The sequence below is a fragment of the Misgurnus anguillicaudatus genome, chromosome 22 (genome assembly GCF_027580225.2).
Source record: "Misgurnus anguillicaudatus chromosome 22, ASM2758022v2, whole genome shotgun sequence".
NCBI lineage: Eukaryota > Metazoa > Chordata > Actinopteri > Cypriniformes > Cobitidae > Misgurnus > Misgurnus anguillicaudatus.
Window position 1 is genome coordinate 49,788,315 of NC_073358.2, and position 19,421 is coordinate 49,807,735.

The following is a 19,421-nucleotide window of genomic DNA, read 5'->3' on the forward strand; positions in this document are numbered from 1 at the left end:
AATATACATAAAACACAAATATATCTAACAGATGTGTATTCAATGTGACAATATGGTCAACAATAACACAATAATGGGTCGAGTAAAAGGCACTTATATTAATAATTACATACACATGTTCGTATCTGTTAACTTACATACATCACTAAGCATGATATGATGACTCAGCAGAAACATCGCGTCAAATTGCGGACGATAACCGATCAAGCGGAATACCGCGATCAATATAAACATCAGAATCAAAATATAATAATAGCATGCAATACTACTCGGACTTACCTACATTATATGTACACATTACATAACATAGCAGCCGTTTTCACCGGCGGGTAACACTGATAATGGTCCCTCTCGGAAATACCAAATGGACTTCCCTGCTGAAAAAACCAGCATACCAGCATACCAGCATATGTTGTGTTTTGGTGCTGGTATGCTGGTCATACCAGCAAGACCAGCATATGTTGTGTTTTGGTGCTGGTATGCTGGTCATACCAGCAAGACCAGCATATGTTGTGTTTTGGTGCTGGTATGCTGGTCATACCAGCAAGACCAGCATATGTTGTGTTGTGGTGCTGGTATGCTGGTCATACCAGCAAGACCAGCATATGTTGTGTTTTGGTGCTGGTATGCTGGTCATACCAGCAAGACCAGCATATGTTGTGTTTTTGTGCTGGTATGCTGGTCATTCCAGCAAGACCAGCATATGTTGTGTTTTGGTGCTGGTCATACTAGCAAGACCAGCATATGTTGTGTTTTGGTGCTGGTATGCTGGTCATTCCAGCATATGTTGTGTTTTGGTGCTGGTATGCTGGGATCCCATGCTGGTCATTAGCATACCAGCACCAAAACACAACATATGCTGGTCTTGCTAGTATGACCAGCACCAAAACACAACATATGCTGGTCTTGCTGGAATGACCAGCATACGGAACGGAATGCTGGTATCCTGGACAACTACATTGAATTTTGTTATGATGAAAATCATGGAAAAACAAGCTTTTATTAATACACATAAGTTAATTTAATAATAAATTGTTCAGTAGACAACATGAACACAATAATAAGTGTTATTTAACAAAACAACAGTCAGCTGGCTCAACAAAATTACAATAAAACACATTAACAAAAAAAATTTCTAAGTAAGTGCTCAAATGTTTAACGTTTTTTTCAGGTTTTTTGGTCTGTTAATGTCCATTATTTTTTCAGTAATAAACCTTCCAGCCTTTACCAATCTGGCCTGCATCTCTGCGTCATCCACATTCTTTTTGGCAAGCCACTCCTTGAAGCAGACTGAAAAGAAATGAACAGATTAGCAGTAATACTTCTCTCGCATAGGAACAAAGAAAAATATATTACTCTAAAACCCAGTACCAGAGACCTTGTGGAGGTCTTGTTTGTTGAGACTAATTTTAAAAGATAGATAGATACCTTTTAATGTCTGAAATTTCTGGGGGGTTAAAGGCTGCTTGGTGGTTTTGGTGGTGGGGCATTCCTTCCCAGTCAGACTTCTTTCCCCGAGAGTCTTAGTGCCCCATATTGCCACTGCCAACTCCTTCACAAATAAGGAATCCCGCTGGCTGTTTTGTATTCTTGACCAGGCCTCGCTGCGCACTCGAACATTTTCCCCCAAGTGAATCTGACAAAAATATAAGCACAAATAATGAAGGTACTACATTGTACATATGCATACATTTTTTTTTAACTAAAACCCCTTTAACTGATTTCTTAAAAGTAAGGTGCTAAGTATGGTTGAGTTTAAAAAGCAGTCAAAAGGAGATGATCGGTCAGTCGGTCGGTCACACAAAATAATGAAGTTGCTAATTGATCATCAAATAATAGGGTAGCTTCAACAATACCAGATAAGGAATAAGGGTTGTACCTAGTGAAAAGTAAATGTAAATGTTTTACATAAACAAATGATTGTCTTCCAAGTGCTTCCGCCAAAACCACACTTGTATTCTTTCACACTTTTGTGTGGGCAGAAGCACTTGGAAGGCGATAATTTCTTTAGCATATACATTTTCTTAGACCTTCACCATTTGGAGGCCATTAAAGTCCACTAAAAGGAGAATGATCTTGGAATGTTTTCATCAAAAACCTTAATTTCTTTTCGACTGAAGAAAGAAGGACATGGCATCCTGGGTTACGTGGGGATGAGTACATTGTCACGAAAATTTAATTTGAAAGTAAACTAATCCTTTAAAGTGTACTTTCTTTTTTTTGGGAATTTTCAGTTCGAACACACTTGTTGCACTATTAAAGGAATAGTCTACTCATTTTCAATATTAAAATATGTTATTACCTTAACTAAGAACTGTTGATGCATCCCTCTATCATCTGTGTGCATGCACGTGGGCGCTGGAGCGCGTTGCGGGGCTTCGATGGCGTTTGGCTTGGCCCCGTTCGTTCAATGCTGCCATTTGGAGATGGGGTTGGAGGTGACCAGGCACATCAACGTTTTTCCTATTGAAGACGAGTAGTTATACGAGGAAGTTTGGTGGTACAAAATAAAACGTAGCGCTTTTCTAAGCGGATTTAAAAGAGGAACTATAATTTTATAATTATAACTTTATAATTTTTAAAATATTTTTTTACGTTACGGTTGTGGAGATCAGTAGTACCTTTTCTGTGATTGAATAATAATAAAGAGGGCGTTTATTGACCGAGAGAGAGCACTCATATGTTATAAAAAGTGATCAAGTTCACGGAATTTTTTTTTAATAACATAAGATTAGGGGGGCACGCCGAGTCATCTGGGGGGCAATGCCCCCTAATGCCCGCCCTTGGCGACGGACCAGACAAAATGTTATATCCTTTTATAAAAAAATTGAGACCGTTTTAATTTTTACCGTTAAGTGAAACGGGAATTTTTTTTAATTTGCACTGTGTTCCGTGATCGCGGAATCGCGAAAAACTGGAGGGACTATACAGTGCATAATTTCAATTTAATGGTTGTTCACACTGCAAGCTTCAGCAGAGCCCAAGAGGTGCTTAAACAGTAACACATAAAAGCACTTTAAATAGGTTGGTTGTACTGTCATCAAAAAAATTTTAACATCCAGGACTGTTAGTTAAATTACTAAATAGATACTTACAAAGCTTGTAGTATTCCTGTTGTGAAAAATTTTCCTGTAGTTAAAGGAACAGTATGTAAGAAATGTATATCAATTAATCATAAAATGGCCCTGATATGTCACTAGACATTAAGAAAAAAAATATTTTTAAATACTTATATCACTCACAACAGTAGTCTGGCCAGGATATTGTCATATAAAAAGTGGAGTTGCAGCCCTCAACTGATGTTTATGTTGTCATGTTGTGTATTGACCATCAGTTGTGAGATTGCAGTACCAGTTTTAGCCACAAGTTTTGTGATTGCAATACCAGTTTTGACCACAATCCTACATACTGTTCCTTTAATTTTAAATGTAATTAGCTTGAGGTCATTTTTATATTATTATATACATTTCATGTTACTTAAGCATTGTTAGAAAACTATTTTTAATAGCTCCTTCTAGGGGTAATAGTTAAATAGCTGTGGGTTCTTATATTAAACCATGTGTACAGATGACAAGGACAATGCTGTACCTCATCTCCTGTTGAAGATGCAGATGGTTTCTCCTCATCCAAACAGCCAGACTCTGCAACTATATAACAAATAATGTGAATATACTCAGTATTTACCCACTTCCATCACACTTTGCCTATACTTTGGTAAATATGGACTATGATAGATTTCACATATCTGAGAAATATAGTTGTTGAACTTACTTTTTAAGGTCTCCTTTAGGTTTGTTAGTTCAAGATCTGTAACAGTTGGAAAGAGAACAAATATGACACATGATGGAAAACATGACAACAAAAATATACTTAATAGGGCTCAACATAAAGGACTGCCCGGTGGCCCGGGGCAAGCGTGAGAGACATTCGGGCCAGTAAAAAGTATTGTCACTTGCCCGATCTGGACAGTGCTTCATCCTCAGTCACTAAAATATATTTTCATCAATGTATACTATTAAACATCTTGGAAGCAGACATTTACTTGGGTAAAACATAACGAAAGAAAGTTTGCTGTCAGTTTACAGGTAAAGCAGAAAAGTTTTACGTTGGAACATGTCTGTTGTATATATATACAATTATATTTGACTTTTGAATTATTATTTTTAAATGACACGGACATTTTTTATTGGGGCCAATGAAAGTTTTGGCAGGGCAATTGAAAACCTGAACCACTGGCCCGACCGGGCCAGTCTAAACAGTTATTTGCATTGAGCCTTGTGGACTATGATAGATTTCAGATATCTGAGTAATATAGTAGTTGAACTTACTTTGTAAGGTCTCCTTTGGTTTTGGTAGTCCAGGAGCTGTAACAGAAACAGAACAAACATATCACAAATATGACAGATGATGGAAAATATGACAACAAAAAAAGTACTTTTACCCATTTGGCCTATTCTTGGTTAAATATGGACTATGATAGATTTCAGATATCTGAGTAATATAGTTGTTGAACTTACTTTGTAAGGTCTCCTTTGGTTTTGGTAGTCCAGGAGCTGTAACAGTTAGAAAGAGAACAAATATGACACATGATGGAAAATATGACAACAAAAATACACTTTACCCACTCTGCCTATACTTTGGTAAATATGGAATATGATAGATTTCAGATATCTGAGTAATATAGTAGTTGAACTTACTTTGTAAGGTGTCCTTTGGGTTTGGTGGTCCAGGATCTGTAACAGAAACAGAACAAACATATCACAAATATGACAGATGATGGAAAATATGACAACAAAAATATACTTTTACCCATGTGGCCTATACTTGGTTAAATATGGACTATGATAGATTTAAGATACAGTGAGGAGAACAAGTATTTGATACACTGCTGACTTTACTACTTACAAAGCTAGCAGAGGTCTGTAATTTTTATCATAGGTACACTTTAACTGTGAGAGACAGAATTTAAAAAAAATCTAGAAAATCACATTGTATGATTTGTAAATAATTAATTTGCATTTTATTGCATGACATAAGTATTTGATCACCTACCAACCAGCAAGAATTACAGCTCTCACAAACCTGTTCTCCACTCATTACCTCATAATTAAAATCAAAATGTCCATTGGCGAAAATGTTTATAAAAAAATGTTTAAATGTGTAAAGTGAACAGTTTAGGGAAAAAGTGGTTTAGAACTAATGATTCCATTACTGTAGGCTTTTAAAGCTGCATATGTTAAAGGGATAGTTCACCCAAAAATGAAAATCCTGTCATTATTTACTCCCTCTCATGTTGATACAAACCTGTATAAGTTTATTTGTTCTGATGAACACGAAGGAAGACACTTTGATAAATGTATGTAACCAAACCGTTCGTGGACCCCATTGACTTCCCTAGTATTCCTTTTTACTACTATGGAAGTCAATGGGGCCCACGAACGGTTTGGTTACAAACGTTTATCAAAATGTCTTCCTTCGTGTTCATCAGAACAAAGAAACTTATACAGGTTTGTATCAACATGAGAGGGAGAGTGAACTATCCCTTTAACATATGCAGCTTTAAAAGCCTTTTTCGCCAATGGACATTTTGATTTAATTATGAGCGTACGTGACCGTCAAGTGCAAGCCTGAAAGATGACAGTTCTGCATATGCACGTTTGTTCCTGCTAAGATGTTATGGACAGCAGACTTTCTTTTGTGTCCCAGCAACTAATTATTAGGACTTCAAAACAATAAATTGTTCTATATTATGATTTTGCTTCACCAGATCTTTGCATATGAGAGAGCAGGTGCGCCAAGCAGGTTTCACAAAGACTTCTCAAATGTGTATCCTTGTGTAAATAATGCATTACAACTTACCATTAAAGTTTAGGAATATAGTAAAGATAAATGTGTTATGCATACTCAGAAGATGTGATTCACTGTAAACTGTGGGGTGCAGGGCCGTTATGGAATACAGCGTGCTATGAGAGGGATTGTTTTATTTTCGTTTGTAAATTAAAGCAAAAATGTTCACAAAGTTGTCTACTCTGTATATAATGACATATAACATTTTATTTGTTTTTATGAGACATTTTTGATTTCTGGAAATATTGAATACAGAATAGGCAAATAATGCAGGATCAAAAAATGCGTCATTTGGTTGAATTTTGAGGTACCAGCTGGCAGCTGAAATCTAAGGGGCATGCACACCAACGCTTTTACGCCCGCGGCCGGCGCATGTTTTCAATTGTTTTCAATGGAAGCTCTGCGTTTTTCAAATAAGCCAGCAGCTAGCGGATTTCCGCGCTCAGCGCCGAGCACCGAGAGTTGAAAGATGTTCAACTTTTGAAGAAAAGCTCCGCTCGTCAATGTCAGTTTTCACACGGCCGCCCAATCACAGTGGAGGAGGGGCGGGACATTACCACAGCAACCAACCGGCTCGCAGCTGAAGTATCACAGCTACCAAAGCGCTCAGCTGAAGAAAGCTGGCACTCAGCTGAAAAACAGCTGGAAATTCGGCGTCCTCAAGGCGTTTTCAGCCGCGTTTAAAAGTTTTGGTGTGTCCAGCCCCTTACTGCAGATTGTACAGTGAGCATTTTGTCTGTGGTAAGCCCTCACTTAAACGAATAAATGTAATCATTTAGCACATTACATATGCCGTGTTCACTGCCAAGATGGACACAAATATGGCGGCAGGCATGGCGGAAGTGACCTCTTTGGTACCCATGAATTTATACTTCATTATATTGCAATGACATGACATGAAGGAAGAGTGCCATAATACAATTAAGACAATACCACTTTTGGAGTTGCTTTGCCGTCACACAAAGCAAATCGCTATAGTTAAATAGTTAAATTGCATGACTAAGCAAATATACGTATAGACAGTACCAGTGAAATGTTTGGACAAACTTTTCACATCCAAGAGGATGGGAAAGTGTGTTCAAACTTTTCACTGGTACTGCACATTTCAGTAAACTGCACAATATAGGAAAGTTATGGGGCAAAGCTTATGCAAAATAAAACATTGGCCATTAGACGTTAGAAGCTACATGTTAAAGTAATTAAGCCCCTGTCAAAAATTAAACTTGACAAATATAGTTTGAGTGACCAGATGGAAATCAAGCGTACTTTAGGCAGACCTCTGATCGCTAACTACACCAGCTGACGCTCAGCTGCTCAATCACTCCACTTGCTTTAATCAACAGTATTTAAAAGGAAGAGTCTACTCATTTTCAATATTAAAATATGTTATTACCTTAACTAAGAATTGTTGATACATCCCTCTATCATCTGTGTGCGTGCACGTAAGCACGTAGCGCTTTTCTAAGCGGATTTAAAAGAGGAACTATATATTATGGCATAACAGCACTTTTGGGAGTACTTTGACTCGGCGCAGTAACACACTCCCACTCCCATTATGAGAGTGAGAAGGGGAGCGGACTTTTCAGGCGAGTCGAAGTGTCGCAGCGTGCTCCAGCGTTTACGTGCACGCACACAGATGATAGAGGGATGTATCAACAATTCTTAGTTAAGGTAATAACATATTTTAATATTGAAAAAGAGTAGACTATTCCTTTAAGCCCAGTCAATCAGACGCTCTGCAGTCTGTCGCACAGACATTTGTACCCATAGATATGTATAATGGCTAGATGTCTCACCCTTGCTGCTGGCCAATTTAGTGGAACGTCCGCATTTTGGCGGCTATCTTACCACAGGGCACTCGCTCACTCGTAGCATTAAGTTTTAATGATGCAGTTACTTTTAAATGACCATAACTTGCTTAATTCTTTACCGACTTTCAAACGGTTTGGTTTGTTATAAACTTCAAAGATGTACCTATGACACTGCATACTTACACTAAAAATAAAAAATAAATTCATGAAACATGTTAAAGCATCCAGAATTATCGCCACGTTAATAACGTCTGTAATAAAACCAAACCGTTTGAAAATCGGTAGAAAATTGAGTAAGTTATGGTCATTTAAAAGTACCTGCACCATTAAACTCAATGCTACGAGTGAGCGAGCTGTCTGAGGTAAGATAGCCGCCAGGTGATGCCGTTAGAGACTCCGCCGTAAGACATCTAGCCTTTATACATCTAGCCTTTATACATCTCTATGTTTGCACCCACCACCTCCAATATCTCAGTTTTCACAACCATCGCATCCCTTTTTAATACTTTTCACGTGTAGCATCCTAAAATGTTGGTAACTGACAGGCTGAGGGTTACATGCCAAAGGATGCATCTTAATGGTGCAGTATGACAACCAAGCCCCTTCATTACTCAGCCTTTGGCCAAATTCAGATAAATCTTCAGTAAATCTTTGGTATTCTTAAGTGGTCCTGACTGAAATTGCATTTTTTTTTTGAAAAACATTCTCAGAGTTCAGGGGAAATGAGGGGAAGAAAAGCTGTACTCACCACTACACTTTGCTGCTGATGAGGATTTCAGTGTCTTCAGCAATTGTTGCTGCAATTGCATGTTTAGAGAACGTAGTTCTTTATTCTCTGCCTCAACTTCTGTTCTGATCTTCTCCTCCTCCTCTAACCTATAACAGAAGGGCATACTGTATGTCACGGCTAGCATGCATGACTACAATTTAATAAAACAAATTTAAAAAATATTTTATGAAATATATTAGATGTTATCTAGCTACTCATAGAAGTGGACCTACACACATTTGTACCCATCTAGTTCTGCTGTGGTGCTATAACAAGCCAGTTAAATCAAACATGGGGCAAAGACCAATTCGCATGTCAGAACACATTGACAGAAATGCAAAAATCTATCTGAAGGCCATTAAAAAAATGTCTTACTTGTTTTTAGTTTCCTGCAGTTGCAAGGTTATATTGTTTATTTTTTTTTGGTAGAGCAGTTGCTTCTGTCTTGCCTCCTTAAGAAGTTTTTCTGGTACAACCCCAGTATCATCATCATCCTCTTCTGACAATGAATCAGACAGGGTTTGAGCTCTCATTGTCTTGCTTGGAGTTGGGCAAAGTGGAGACTGTTTTCTTTTCATTTTTCTCTCTTTTAGCAAGGCCAAGAGGTTATTTCGTTTGGCCTCTTCTGCAGCTTTTTTCTGATTTGTCTGGAAACATGACATAAAAATAAGAAGGCATTACTGTGTAATGCAAGACTCCCAAACAAAACAATCTGAAAGCACTATATGGTTATTGGATAGATTAATACCACGATTGGAACCTAATATTATCACCTGATAATGATGAGAATTTGATAACCTGTATGTGGTCAGAGAAGCAAAAATATATTGCAGCACAAACAAAGTTTATAGTGTATTTTTCCCCTCAAATTTGAGCCTTAACTGTATTGTTTACTTTTCACTATGAGTTGTATTCAGTATTCTGGCAGTAGTACAACATTTGAATAGGAAAAACGTAAGCATGTCAGAAGGCAGCAGCCGATAACATTAATTTGCCAATTTTACAGTAGTATTTCGATAACTTATGTTGGAAAATAGCATCAATATCAACGTTACATTTATTGTTTTGGCTTCCTCCTTCTCGGAGCGCGACCTTGGAGGCGTGGAATCCTTCAGGAGCCTTACACGGACCCGCTTCCCGTTACGTAGTTGTTCCTCAATCTCTTCTCTGGACTCTGGAATGATAATCACAAGTAAGTTAGTGAAAGCACCTGTTATAACGCAATACACGGTTATGCAAAAATAAAATTGAAAATAATGTTTAACATTAACTTATAAGCTTTCCACATTATGGGTAATAATGTTAACGTTTCAGCCATAGCGCGTTTAGTATTCATAACATTCCAGTTATACACAGAATTAAGTTGGAAACATTTTTACATTATGTAATTAACGAAAACGAACGTTTTCATGACTCACCCTTTATGAACAATATTTGTCCCTTAAAATATTTGTCCTGCCAGCGCACCCAGTACGTTTTTGTAAGGTCACTGTCGAAGTCTTTAATATCTGAAATTGGGACGATTTCTTTGCACCCGTCCTCTATATATTTAACGTATGCGAACATTTTCTGTACAGCTACGTTACCGCACAAGCGAATTTAAACTCCTAACGGCGGGAAGCGCGAGATTCACTGTTGCCGTGATGACAGACTGCATACTGTGTAGCGCATGGTTCCTCAAATCTTACCTTGGAGATCCGGGCACTGCAGAGTTTAGCTCCAACCCTAATCAAACGTACCCACCTGTGATTTTCTAGTGATCATACGAGCTTGATTGCTCAGGTGTGTTTGATTAGGGTTGGATCTAAACTCTGCAGTGCCCCGGTTCTCCAAGGTAAAATTTGCAGCGTGTCTTTGATCCTACATTAAAATAATAAAATTGAAGAAAGCTACGTCAGTAACTACTCACCCCCATGTCGTTTCACACCCGTAAGACCTTCAATCTTACGAACACATGATTGTTCATGAAATACGATGGCTCAGTGAGGCCTCCATTGCATCAATGTTGATCGCTCAAATTAGATAGTGGTACCATATTATAAAGCGATACGAATACCAGAACAAATTAATTAATTAATAAATACAACGATTTTCGATATATATGGGCCTGATTCAAAACACTGATTCATGTGCTTCTGAGCTTAATGATTCTTAAGTTTCGAATTATAGGCCTGTTCGACTTCATGCGGAGCCGCTAGAACTGACAGGCGGATGACGTCGAAGTGCCGCGAGAGCCAGACGAAATTACACTTCGTATGATTTCTCGAATCGTTCTCGCGGTACTTCCACGTCACCCGGCTGTCGGTTCTTGCAGCGCCGCAAGAAGTCGAACAAGCCTAGTGATTCAGATCTCATATCAAGTGGCTAAACTGATGAAGTCACGTGACTTTGGCGCTCCGATTCAATGATTCGATTCGTAATGCTCCGAAGCACGAAGCAGTGTTTTGAACTCGGGCCACAGCACAGGAATAGTTGAGAAGTCGTTATTTTTTCATGCGCACAAAAAGTATTCTTGTCGCTACTGTAGTCACAGATGAACCGTTTTAATTATGTTTTTGTGTATGACATTTTTTTTTGAAATATGAAAGTGTAAATTAACTTCCTAGCAAAGTCTCACTAAGCCATAGGAATTTATCAGCATAACTTACATAGGTGAGTAATGACTGTTAAAATATTATTTTCATTTTTGGGTGAAGTAACGATTTAATGGGTTTATTGAAATTTAACATAACAGATACTCATTTGTATAACACAAGTTCCACAATGATTATAAAGTTAACTTATAAAGTTAAATCAACAACTCTAAAGCAGTTTCAACAATAGTATTAGTTAAATTTAAACAGACAGTGGAACGATTAGAATTTGCAACAATGCTAACTTTACTTGACTAACTTAATCAAAAAAGTTTAGTTAAGGTGTATGCTAGCTTTTAGTAAAGTAATTACTGTGTACAATTCAACATCCTATTGTTCATGAATAATTATTACGTCTATGTCCTATTTTGATTTTAGAATGTCAAAACGCAAGTACAAATTGTACTTGGAGCCTAACAGCACAATTACATTTCCCAGTGCAAGACTAAAAAAAGGACATTTGGATGTAAGTCACTTAATGAGAAATATATTGTAATCCTTAGATTGTATCATTATTATATTTTATTAAAAAAAAATCTTACCTGAAGATTTTCTTTAATTTTAAGGTGGCAGATGGTTCAGGATCATGCACTGCAGATGTTGAGGTAAGAGTCATTTTATGTTTATTTAAAATACATAATTTTCCATTGGCCTTTCCTATATTTAGTACAGCTTTTTTCTCTGTGCTTGTGCCATCTCTTCTTGATCCTGTGCAGACCATGTCTCCATCTGGCAATCCTCAGCTGGATCCAGATGATCCGGACAACATGGTGAGCTCTTCTACCAACCACATCTGCAGGCTTGTGGCATGTTGTTGTTGAAAATGTTGTTACTCCTGGTTGTTCAGGCTTTGGCTTTTACTGGTGATGATTACATAGTTCAAGGGGACAGTCCATACTAAAGCACTGTAGATGTTGAGGTGAGGGACTACATTTGGTACTCTTCTTCTTGATCCTGTGCAGACCATGTCTCTATCTCGTGGTATTCGGCTTGATCCAGATGAGGCGGCCAACATAGATCACATAGTTCAAGAGGACAGTCCATACTTAAGCACAGCAGATGATGAGGTGAGGGATTTATCTACTTTTTAAAGGGTTGGCTCACCAAAAAATGAAAGTAATGTCACTACTCACCCTCATGTTGTTCCTCACCTGTAAGGCCATCGTTCATCTTCAGAACACAAATTAAGATATTTTTGTTAACATCTGATGGCTCATTAAGGCCTGTATAGGCAGCATTGACATGTCCTCTGTGATGATCCATTAATGTACTAAAAACATATTTAAATCAGTTCATTTGAGTACGGTGGTTAAGTAAGGGATAATGTAGAGGCAGCCGGTAGTTATTGGGAAATAAGCCCCGACAGTGTGATCAGGACCCGACGCGAAGCGGAGGGTCTTGTATCACACTGAAGGGGCTTATTTCCTGATAACTACCGGCTGCCTCAACATTATCCCGCTTATTACACGGCTACTTGTCACATAAGAAAAAAAACGGACATGAATATGAATTTGAAACATTTTATTGGCATATTTGTTTTAAATTAACATTTTTATCCTTCCGCGAAACTTTGCACAGATGCATAAAATGATCGTAATACTTTATTAAGATCCTCTGCTTCATACTTGTCTGTCTCTATTTTTTCTCTTTTAGCCAGTCTTTGAGAAGTTTTAATGCCCATTCTGTATTTTTTTGTTTGTTGGCTTCGTAGCTGTCATGCTGTATATTGTCAAGTTCAGTCTCAGTAAGCTGTCTGTGTCTTATCGTGGTTGTCCAGTGTTTGTCACAAGATGGTGCCAAACAGTAATCTTTATTAACCTTTATTGGCGCGGAACGATTTTACTCGTACAAGTAGTACCGGCTATGCGTTATTACTTTGGAGCGGTTATTATTTGAAAGGAAAACGAACCTGCAAATGTCTCAACTGACCAATCAGAATCAAGCATTCCAGAGAGCCGTGTAATAAGTATTAATATTATAAAGCGACCTGAATATTTTTGGTGCGGCAAAAAAAGCACTTGTGTAGTAATGGCCAGTTTCAAACACTAATTCATGAAGCTTCGGATGGTTATGAATCAGCATGTCGAATCAGCGGCTCGGTGCACCAAAGTCATGTGATTTTAGCAGTTTGTCAGTTTGACAAGCGATCCGAATCATGACTTGACCTGGAGCAGTGGTTCTTAACGTTATTCCTGGAGGCCCACTGCCCTGCACATTTTGTATGTCTCCCTTATTTAACACACCTGATTCAAATCATCAGCTCATTAGAAGAGCTCTCCATGAACTGAACTGAGTCTTTCAGATAAAAGAGACATACAAAATGTGCAGGGCAGTGGGCCTCCAGGAATAACGTTAAGAACCACTGACCTAGGATTCATAATGCTCCGAAGCTTCATGAAGCAGTGTTTTGAAATTGGCCATCACTATATAAGTCGTTATTTTCTTTTTGCTGCACCAAAAATATTCTTGTTGCTTTATTATATTAATATATAACAAATGTACTCACATGCACTAATTTAAATATGTTTTAGTACATTAATGGATCATGAGAGAGGAAATGTCCTTGCTGGCTATACAGGCCTCACTGAGCCATCAGATGTCAACAAAAATATCTTGATGTGTATTCTGAAGATGAACGAACATCTTACTGGTGTGAAACGACATGAGGGTGAGTAATAGTGTCATTATTTTTGGGTAAACTAACCTTTATAAATTAGGGAATGACATAATTGGGCTTAACTACATTTAGTTATATTCTTCTTGATCCTTTGCAGACCATGTCACCATCTCGTGATCTTCGTCTTTGGCTGGATCCAGATGAGGCGGCCAACATTGATCACATAGTTCAAAGGGACAGTCCATACCTAAGCACAGATGATGTTGAGGTGAGGGATTTGTCTACTTCTTAAATTAGGGAATTACATAATTGAGGCTTACTATATTTAGCACTGTTCTTCTTGATCCTGTGCAGACCATGTCTCCATCTGGTGATCCTTATCTTCAGCTTGATCCAGATGATGCAGCCAACGCGGTGAGCTCTTTTATCAATCACATCTGAGTGTTGTTTCAAGAAGATTGCCAGTTAGGCCAGACGTATTTCAGGCTTATTTTGCGGAAATTCTACTTCATAATGCAGGTTGACAGACCTTGGATACCGTGGAAAAGAAGTCATTTAGACTAACAGTATTTTAGTCAAAAGGTCGGGTCCAAAGGTCTGACAACACTTTCCCATACCAAATGCTTCAGAAAAAGGAAGTAGTAAACATGTAAACATACACTTGGTCCATAACATGTCGTGACACTTTTCAGCTGTAGCTCTAGTGGGTTGTGATTAGCTCTGTTAGTAAAGGGGCTAACATATTGTGTGATAAACTGAATTATACCACCGCTTGGTTTAATTTCCTATTGTAACATATTTTTTCGAACATCAATCATCAACGTTTTTCTATCGTCAAACAATACATATTTTCATATCGCACAGCACTAGGCAGATGTAACATGACGATAAATAATAATCACCCTATTCCTAGACAATGTGATGTTGTGTATCATTGAGTGCAAGCATTTGAAAGTAATAAGCTGAATTCAGAGTACTTTATAACAGCAGAATAAAATTCATTCTTAAACGTGCATGTGAATGATACAAACAAAACATGGGTAAAGTCATGAAAAAGCTGTTCCATATCACAATTATATGTCAAAAATGCCACCAAAATCAAGATTAGTCTGATCATATAATTATCATTCATTAAACAGCTTTATCCACCCTTTTTTAAAACACTCATCTGCTTTTTGGTGCATGTTTTGTTGAATTAATTTTTCTAATGTTTCTTTGTGCTTTCAGTTACTGCCTCTTGCTGCTAACTGCGGAGAAAATGAAAGTGAAATCAGACCAAGTTCAAGCTGCACAAATCTTGAGGTCAGGGCAGGGCACAGCCCATTTTGTGACACCAGTATGTAGGGCTGTGCAACATGAACAAAATTTCATATGCTATGTCATATCCCGCTAACAATACATATCCAGATATAGAGCATTTTCTGTAAATTAATAAAATATGATAAGGTACTAGAATTTCTGTAACTCTTTTTTTATTCCTTAAATGTTTATGATGCAAATAAATGTGTTAACGCTATAGGTTAACTGCTTATTAAGGTTACACATGTTCCACTGATAAACATTAGCTGGCATTGTGGGTACTGTAATTTAGCAATGGGCAGGATTAGCTGCTGTAAGTGATTGTTAGAGAATATTTGGAAGTGACGAACTAGGGAGAAATTATATTGATGATCTACTGCGCATGTGTGGAATGTTTCCACCAAGGGGACCGCATAAAGTCGTAGCCCTTGTCCATGTTATCTGCAGCTGTCTGTGTACGACTCTGCATTTTAGTATAGACCATTTTGCAAGATGTAAACAACACTGGTCCAGAAACACTTCCGTTTTCAGTTTGTAACTTATTATTTCACATATCAAGAAAACATATTAACTCTTTCCCCGCCATTGACGAGATATCTCGTCAATTAAGAGAAAACACTTCCCCGGCAATGACGAGATTTTCCGTCTTTCCGCAATACTGCTATTATCCACTAGGTGGCGCACTTCCGCAACTTTTAAACCCGGAAGTATTGCCCTCTGACAAGCTGCTGCATGTCCGTGTGTTTTAAAGATCGCTCTGAATGGGATCTCTATGAAAAGTCCGTCACAAAAATGGAATTATCTCTGCTTTTTGCTCAAAATGTGGTGTTTTTGCAGAAACCTACCCATATTCAAAAGCTGATTACAAAAGAACCACTGAAGGTAGGAAGAAACGGTTTTTTTTGTTTGAAAGCAGAGGGTCTGTTCTTTCATTTGGTGTATTGTATGTTTATATATTCAAAGAAGAACATTTTCTGGAAGGCATTAAACTTTGGTGAAAATCATGAAAAACGCTGACGCTGGCTGGCAACTTTTTTAAAAAACGCTGGCGGTGAAAGAGTTAAAGATGTTTAACTTTTTGATTCAGTTGTATATGTTCTGTTTGCTCAATTTTATCCCATGTTTATGTAGTGTTAAAAAACTGAAACAGGAAGTGCTTCTGGACCAGTGTTGTTTACATCTTGCAATATGGTCTATAATCAATGCTTCTGCACTATGCAGGACTAATATGGATCAACCTCTCCATTCCTTTAATTGTCATTAATCGGCTGTTATAAACGTCATTGCCAATTTAAAAATAATTCACTCAGATTGGCCAATAATATCAGCCTCTATGTTCATTGCCATATACCATCATGTTGAATATAATTTCTTTCTAATTTTGTAGTACATGTCTTCATCTGATCGCTTTCTGCTTACATCTGAGATGAGTGACATGGGTCAGCTTAGTTGTGATTCATCATCTGAAGGCAGTGTTTCTGGAGTTGATTCAGAAATTCCAGATATTCCAGAAGACGACCCATTCAGACAGATAGGTTTTGACACAGACATGGATTCAGTACTAACATCTGCAGGTACAACGACAAAGGCAGAAGCACTGCTCATGGTGATGAGTCATGCAGCAAGACATAATATAACAGGGACACAACTTCATGATTTATTAAAGCTTATCAATATTCTGTTTGGCAAAGAGGTGTTACCCAGATCTAAATATTTGTTCAATAAGGTATTTAAAAACAACTCCGACATTGTGGAGTTCCACTTCTACTGCAAAACCTGCAAAGTATACATTGGCACACAAGACGACATACAAAACAAAAATATTACACACTGTGCAATCTGTAGTGCTCCCATTGAAATCAGTTCCTTGAACAGTGCAAGCTTTTTTATCAACATACCAATTGCACCTCAAATCCAGACGCTGCTTGAAAATCCTCAGATTCAAAACAGCATGAGCTACAGACACCAAAGGCCACAGAATGAACATGTCATCTCAGACATATATGATGGAGAAATGTATCAAAACTTGTCAAGACCAGGTGGAATTTTGTCGGATCCCAACAATTTGTCATTTAATTTTAATTCTGATGGCTCGCCTGTTTACAAGTCTTCCAGATTTTCTATATGGCCCATACACCTGCATTTAAACGAGCTCCCTCCCAAAATGAGATTTCAGAATGTAGTGCTTGCAGGTCTTTGGTTTGGTACTCAAGAGCCAGTTATGTCAATATTTCTCAGACCGTTTGTTGATCAGGCCAAAACATTGGTATCCAGAGGCGTGTCTTGGAGAAAAAATGGAACATGCATGAACAGCAAAGTTGTTGGAATATGTTGTTGTGTAGATTCTAAGGCAAGACCAGCCATGCAAAACACCACACAGTTCAATGGCTACTATGGTTGTGGCTTCTGTTTACATCCTGGTACTCTAGTAGAGAGACAGGTGAAGTACACTGTGACTGAAACACAGTATCCTGACAGAGAAGCTAAGAAAAGGCTGGCAGATATGGAGCAAGCAACAGCACAAAACAGAAGTGTCAGAGGAGTGAAAGGTCCAACACCACTCATAAACATGCCCTATTTTGATATAGTGTGGGGCTTTGTTCCAGACTATATGCACGCTGTTTTACTTGGTGTCATTAGGCAGCTCACTGAGCTTTTTCTGAGCAACTGTGATCAACCCTACTACATTGGGAGTCCCAACACTATGATGGTGCTAGAAAACCGAATCAAGGACATAAAGCCACCACACCTGATAACGCGACTACCCAGACCCCTTGCAGAATTCAAATACTGGAAAGCCTCAGAGTGGAGAGCGTGGCTCCTGTTTTACAGTTTGCCAGTGCTGAATGGTGTACTTCAACCACGTTATCTGAAGCACCTAGGCCTTCTGGTATCAGCAGTATTTCTACTTCTGAATGAGAACATTACCTTCCAAGACATCAACAAAGCAGAAAACATGCTGTTTGAGTTTGTGGTAAGGTTTCAGTTGCTTTATGGCGAGGCTTCTATGACATTTAATGTACATCTGCTAAGTCACCTTGCAAAATCTGTGAAATTGTGGGGGCCACTCTGGGCACACTCAGCATTTGTGTTTGAAAATGCAAATGGTGGTCTATTGAAACTGGTGCATGGGACAAAGTGTGTAGCTCTGCAGATTGTGAACAAATTCCTGTTGCACAGAGCAATACCACTCTTCACGACAAGGTATGCAGTTAGTGAGCAAGTTATGGAGTTCTGTTTGGAAATGACAAATGAGCAAAGAGTAAAGAGTTTCACCAAATGTCAAGACACAACGGTTCTGGATAGTGGCAGAGTGACAGAGACTACTGATGATGAAAAAAGAGCCTTTATTTCTGCACAGAAACCTGCACCAGATGAAATGGTATTGCACCGGAGAATGGTGCATAAAGGACTAGTGTATACTAGCAAAAGCTATAGCCTTAGTAAGAGACGCAGAGACTGTTTTGCGAAGTTGAGTGATGGTGTTTATGGAGAAATCCAAAATATTGTATCATTTTCTTCAGATGGAGGTATAGAAATCGGTGTCCTTTTCAAAAAGCTTCATACGAATGCCTCCTTTTCTTTAATACAAGGTTATGGTTTTGTGTCACATATCAGACTTGTAAGTGGAAGCCTTTTTTCACCAGTGTGTCTGATTTCACCAGACAGGTTAGAGCAGAAATGCATGCTTTTAAAAACAGGTGATCAGATGTACATTTGTGACTTTCCAAATGCATATGAGAGAGATTAGATCTCATCATTGATGGTAATTCTGTAGCTTGCTTTTAGCTGTAGAAATCTTACAGGAACACAACAACTTTTTGGGACATTAGCTTATTCATCGTATCCCCCAGAGTTAGACAAGTCCATACATACCTTTTTCATCTCCAAGTATTCCATCTGTCTGACTCACCCACCGCTAGCCTAGCTTAGCACAAAGACTGGATGTAAATTGCTCCAGCTAGCATACTGCTCCCAATAAGTGGCAAAATAATGCCAACATTTTCCTATTTATATGTTGTGATTTGTATAGTCACATCGTGCACAAATAACAAGGTGATATGACACACAGCCATCTTTTAACAGTATACATACTGTGAACTATATTCTCAGAAGACGAAGCACTGCTACATGGGCGGAGTGGTTTGCTTGCAGCACCCGAGAAGCCCCCTGGTGAGGAGCAGAGAGTTCGGTCAAAGTTAATGCTAATCACTGCGGTCAAAGTTAATGCTAATCACTGCGCCCAAGTAGCAGTGCTTCGCCTTCTGAGAATATAGTTCCCAGTATGTATGCGGTTAAAAGATGGCTGTGTCTCATATGACCTTGTTATTTGTACATTATGTGACTATACAAATCACAGCATATAAATAGGAAAATGTTGTTGTTATTTTGTCACTTATTGGTAGCAGGATGCTAGCTGGAGCCATTTACTTCCAGTCTTTGTG

At 38.3% G+C, this 19,421-nt stretch overlaps 2 protein-coding genes across 4 annotated transcripts; one reads left to right on the forward strand and one right to left on the reverse strand.

Annotated features, from left to right (window-relative positions):
- Window positions 1–1,003: 1,003 nt before the first annotated feature.
- On the reverse strand, window positions 1,004–10,108 carry LOC141358932 (uncharacterized). Of its 2 annotated transcripts, XR_012365473.1 has the most exons (12): window positions 9,846–10,108; window positions 9,483–9,601; window positions 8,803–9,074; window positions 8,407–8,534; window positions 4,698–4,733; window positions 4,518–4,553; window positions 4,329–4,364; window positions 3,772–3,807; window positions 3,589–3,647; window positions 3,096–3,129; window positions 1,429–1,636; window positions 1,153–1,290 (listed from the first exon to the last, which is right to left on the reverse strand). XR_012365473.1 is itself a non-coding variant. In XM_073860917.1 (11 exons), exons 1-11 carry the CDS (start codon window positions 9,991–9,993, stop codon window positions 1,148–1,150), a joined length of 1,221 nt encoding a protein of 406 aa, XP_073717018.1. In that variant the 5' UTR covers window positions 9,994–10,108; the 3' UTR covers window positions 1,004–1,147. The 2 variants fall into 2 exon arrangements, 1 of the variants encoding a protein (XP_073717018.1); XM_073860917.1 differs by lacking the exon at window positions 3,096–3,129 and having other exon boundaries at window positions 1,004–1,290.
- A 212-nt stretch (window positions 10,109–10,320) lies between these two features.
- LOC141358931 (uncharacterized) lies at window positions 10,321–18,795 on the forward strand. 2 transcript variants are annotated; one of them, XM_073860915.1, is made up of 9 exons: window positions 10,321–11,079; window positions 11,439–11,526; window positions 11,627–11,665; window positions 11,777–11,830; window positions 12,023–12,127; window positions 13,835–13,945; window positions 14,032–14,091; window positions 14,905–14,979; window positions 16,364–18,795. In XM_073860915.1, the coding sequence occupies exons 2-9, from the start codon at window positions 11,440–11,442 to the stop codon at window positions 18,725–18,727; spliced, it is 2,895 nt and encodes a 964-aa protein (XP_073717016.1). In that variant the 5' UTR covers window positions 10,321–11,079; window position 11,439; the 3' UTR covers window positions 18,728–18,795. The 2 variants fall into 2 exon arrangements, with proteins under 2 accessions (XP_073717016.1, XP_073717017.1); XM_073860916.1 differs by lacking the exons at window positions 10,321–11,079; window positions 11,439–11,526; window positions 11,627–11,665; window positions 11,777–11,830; window positions 12,023–12,127 and adding an exon at window positions 13,420–13,728.
- The last annotated feature ends 626 nt before the right edge of the window (window positions 18,796–19,421 follow it).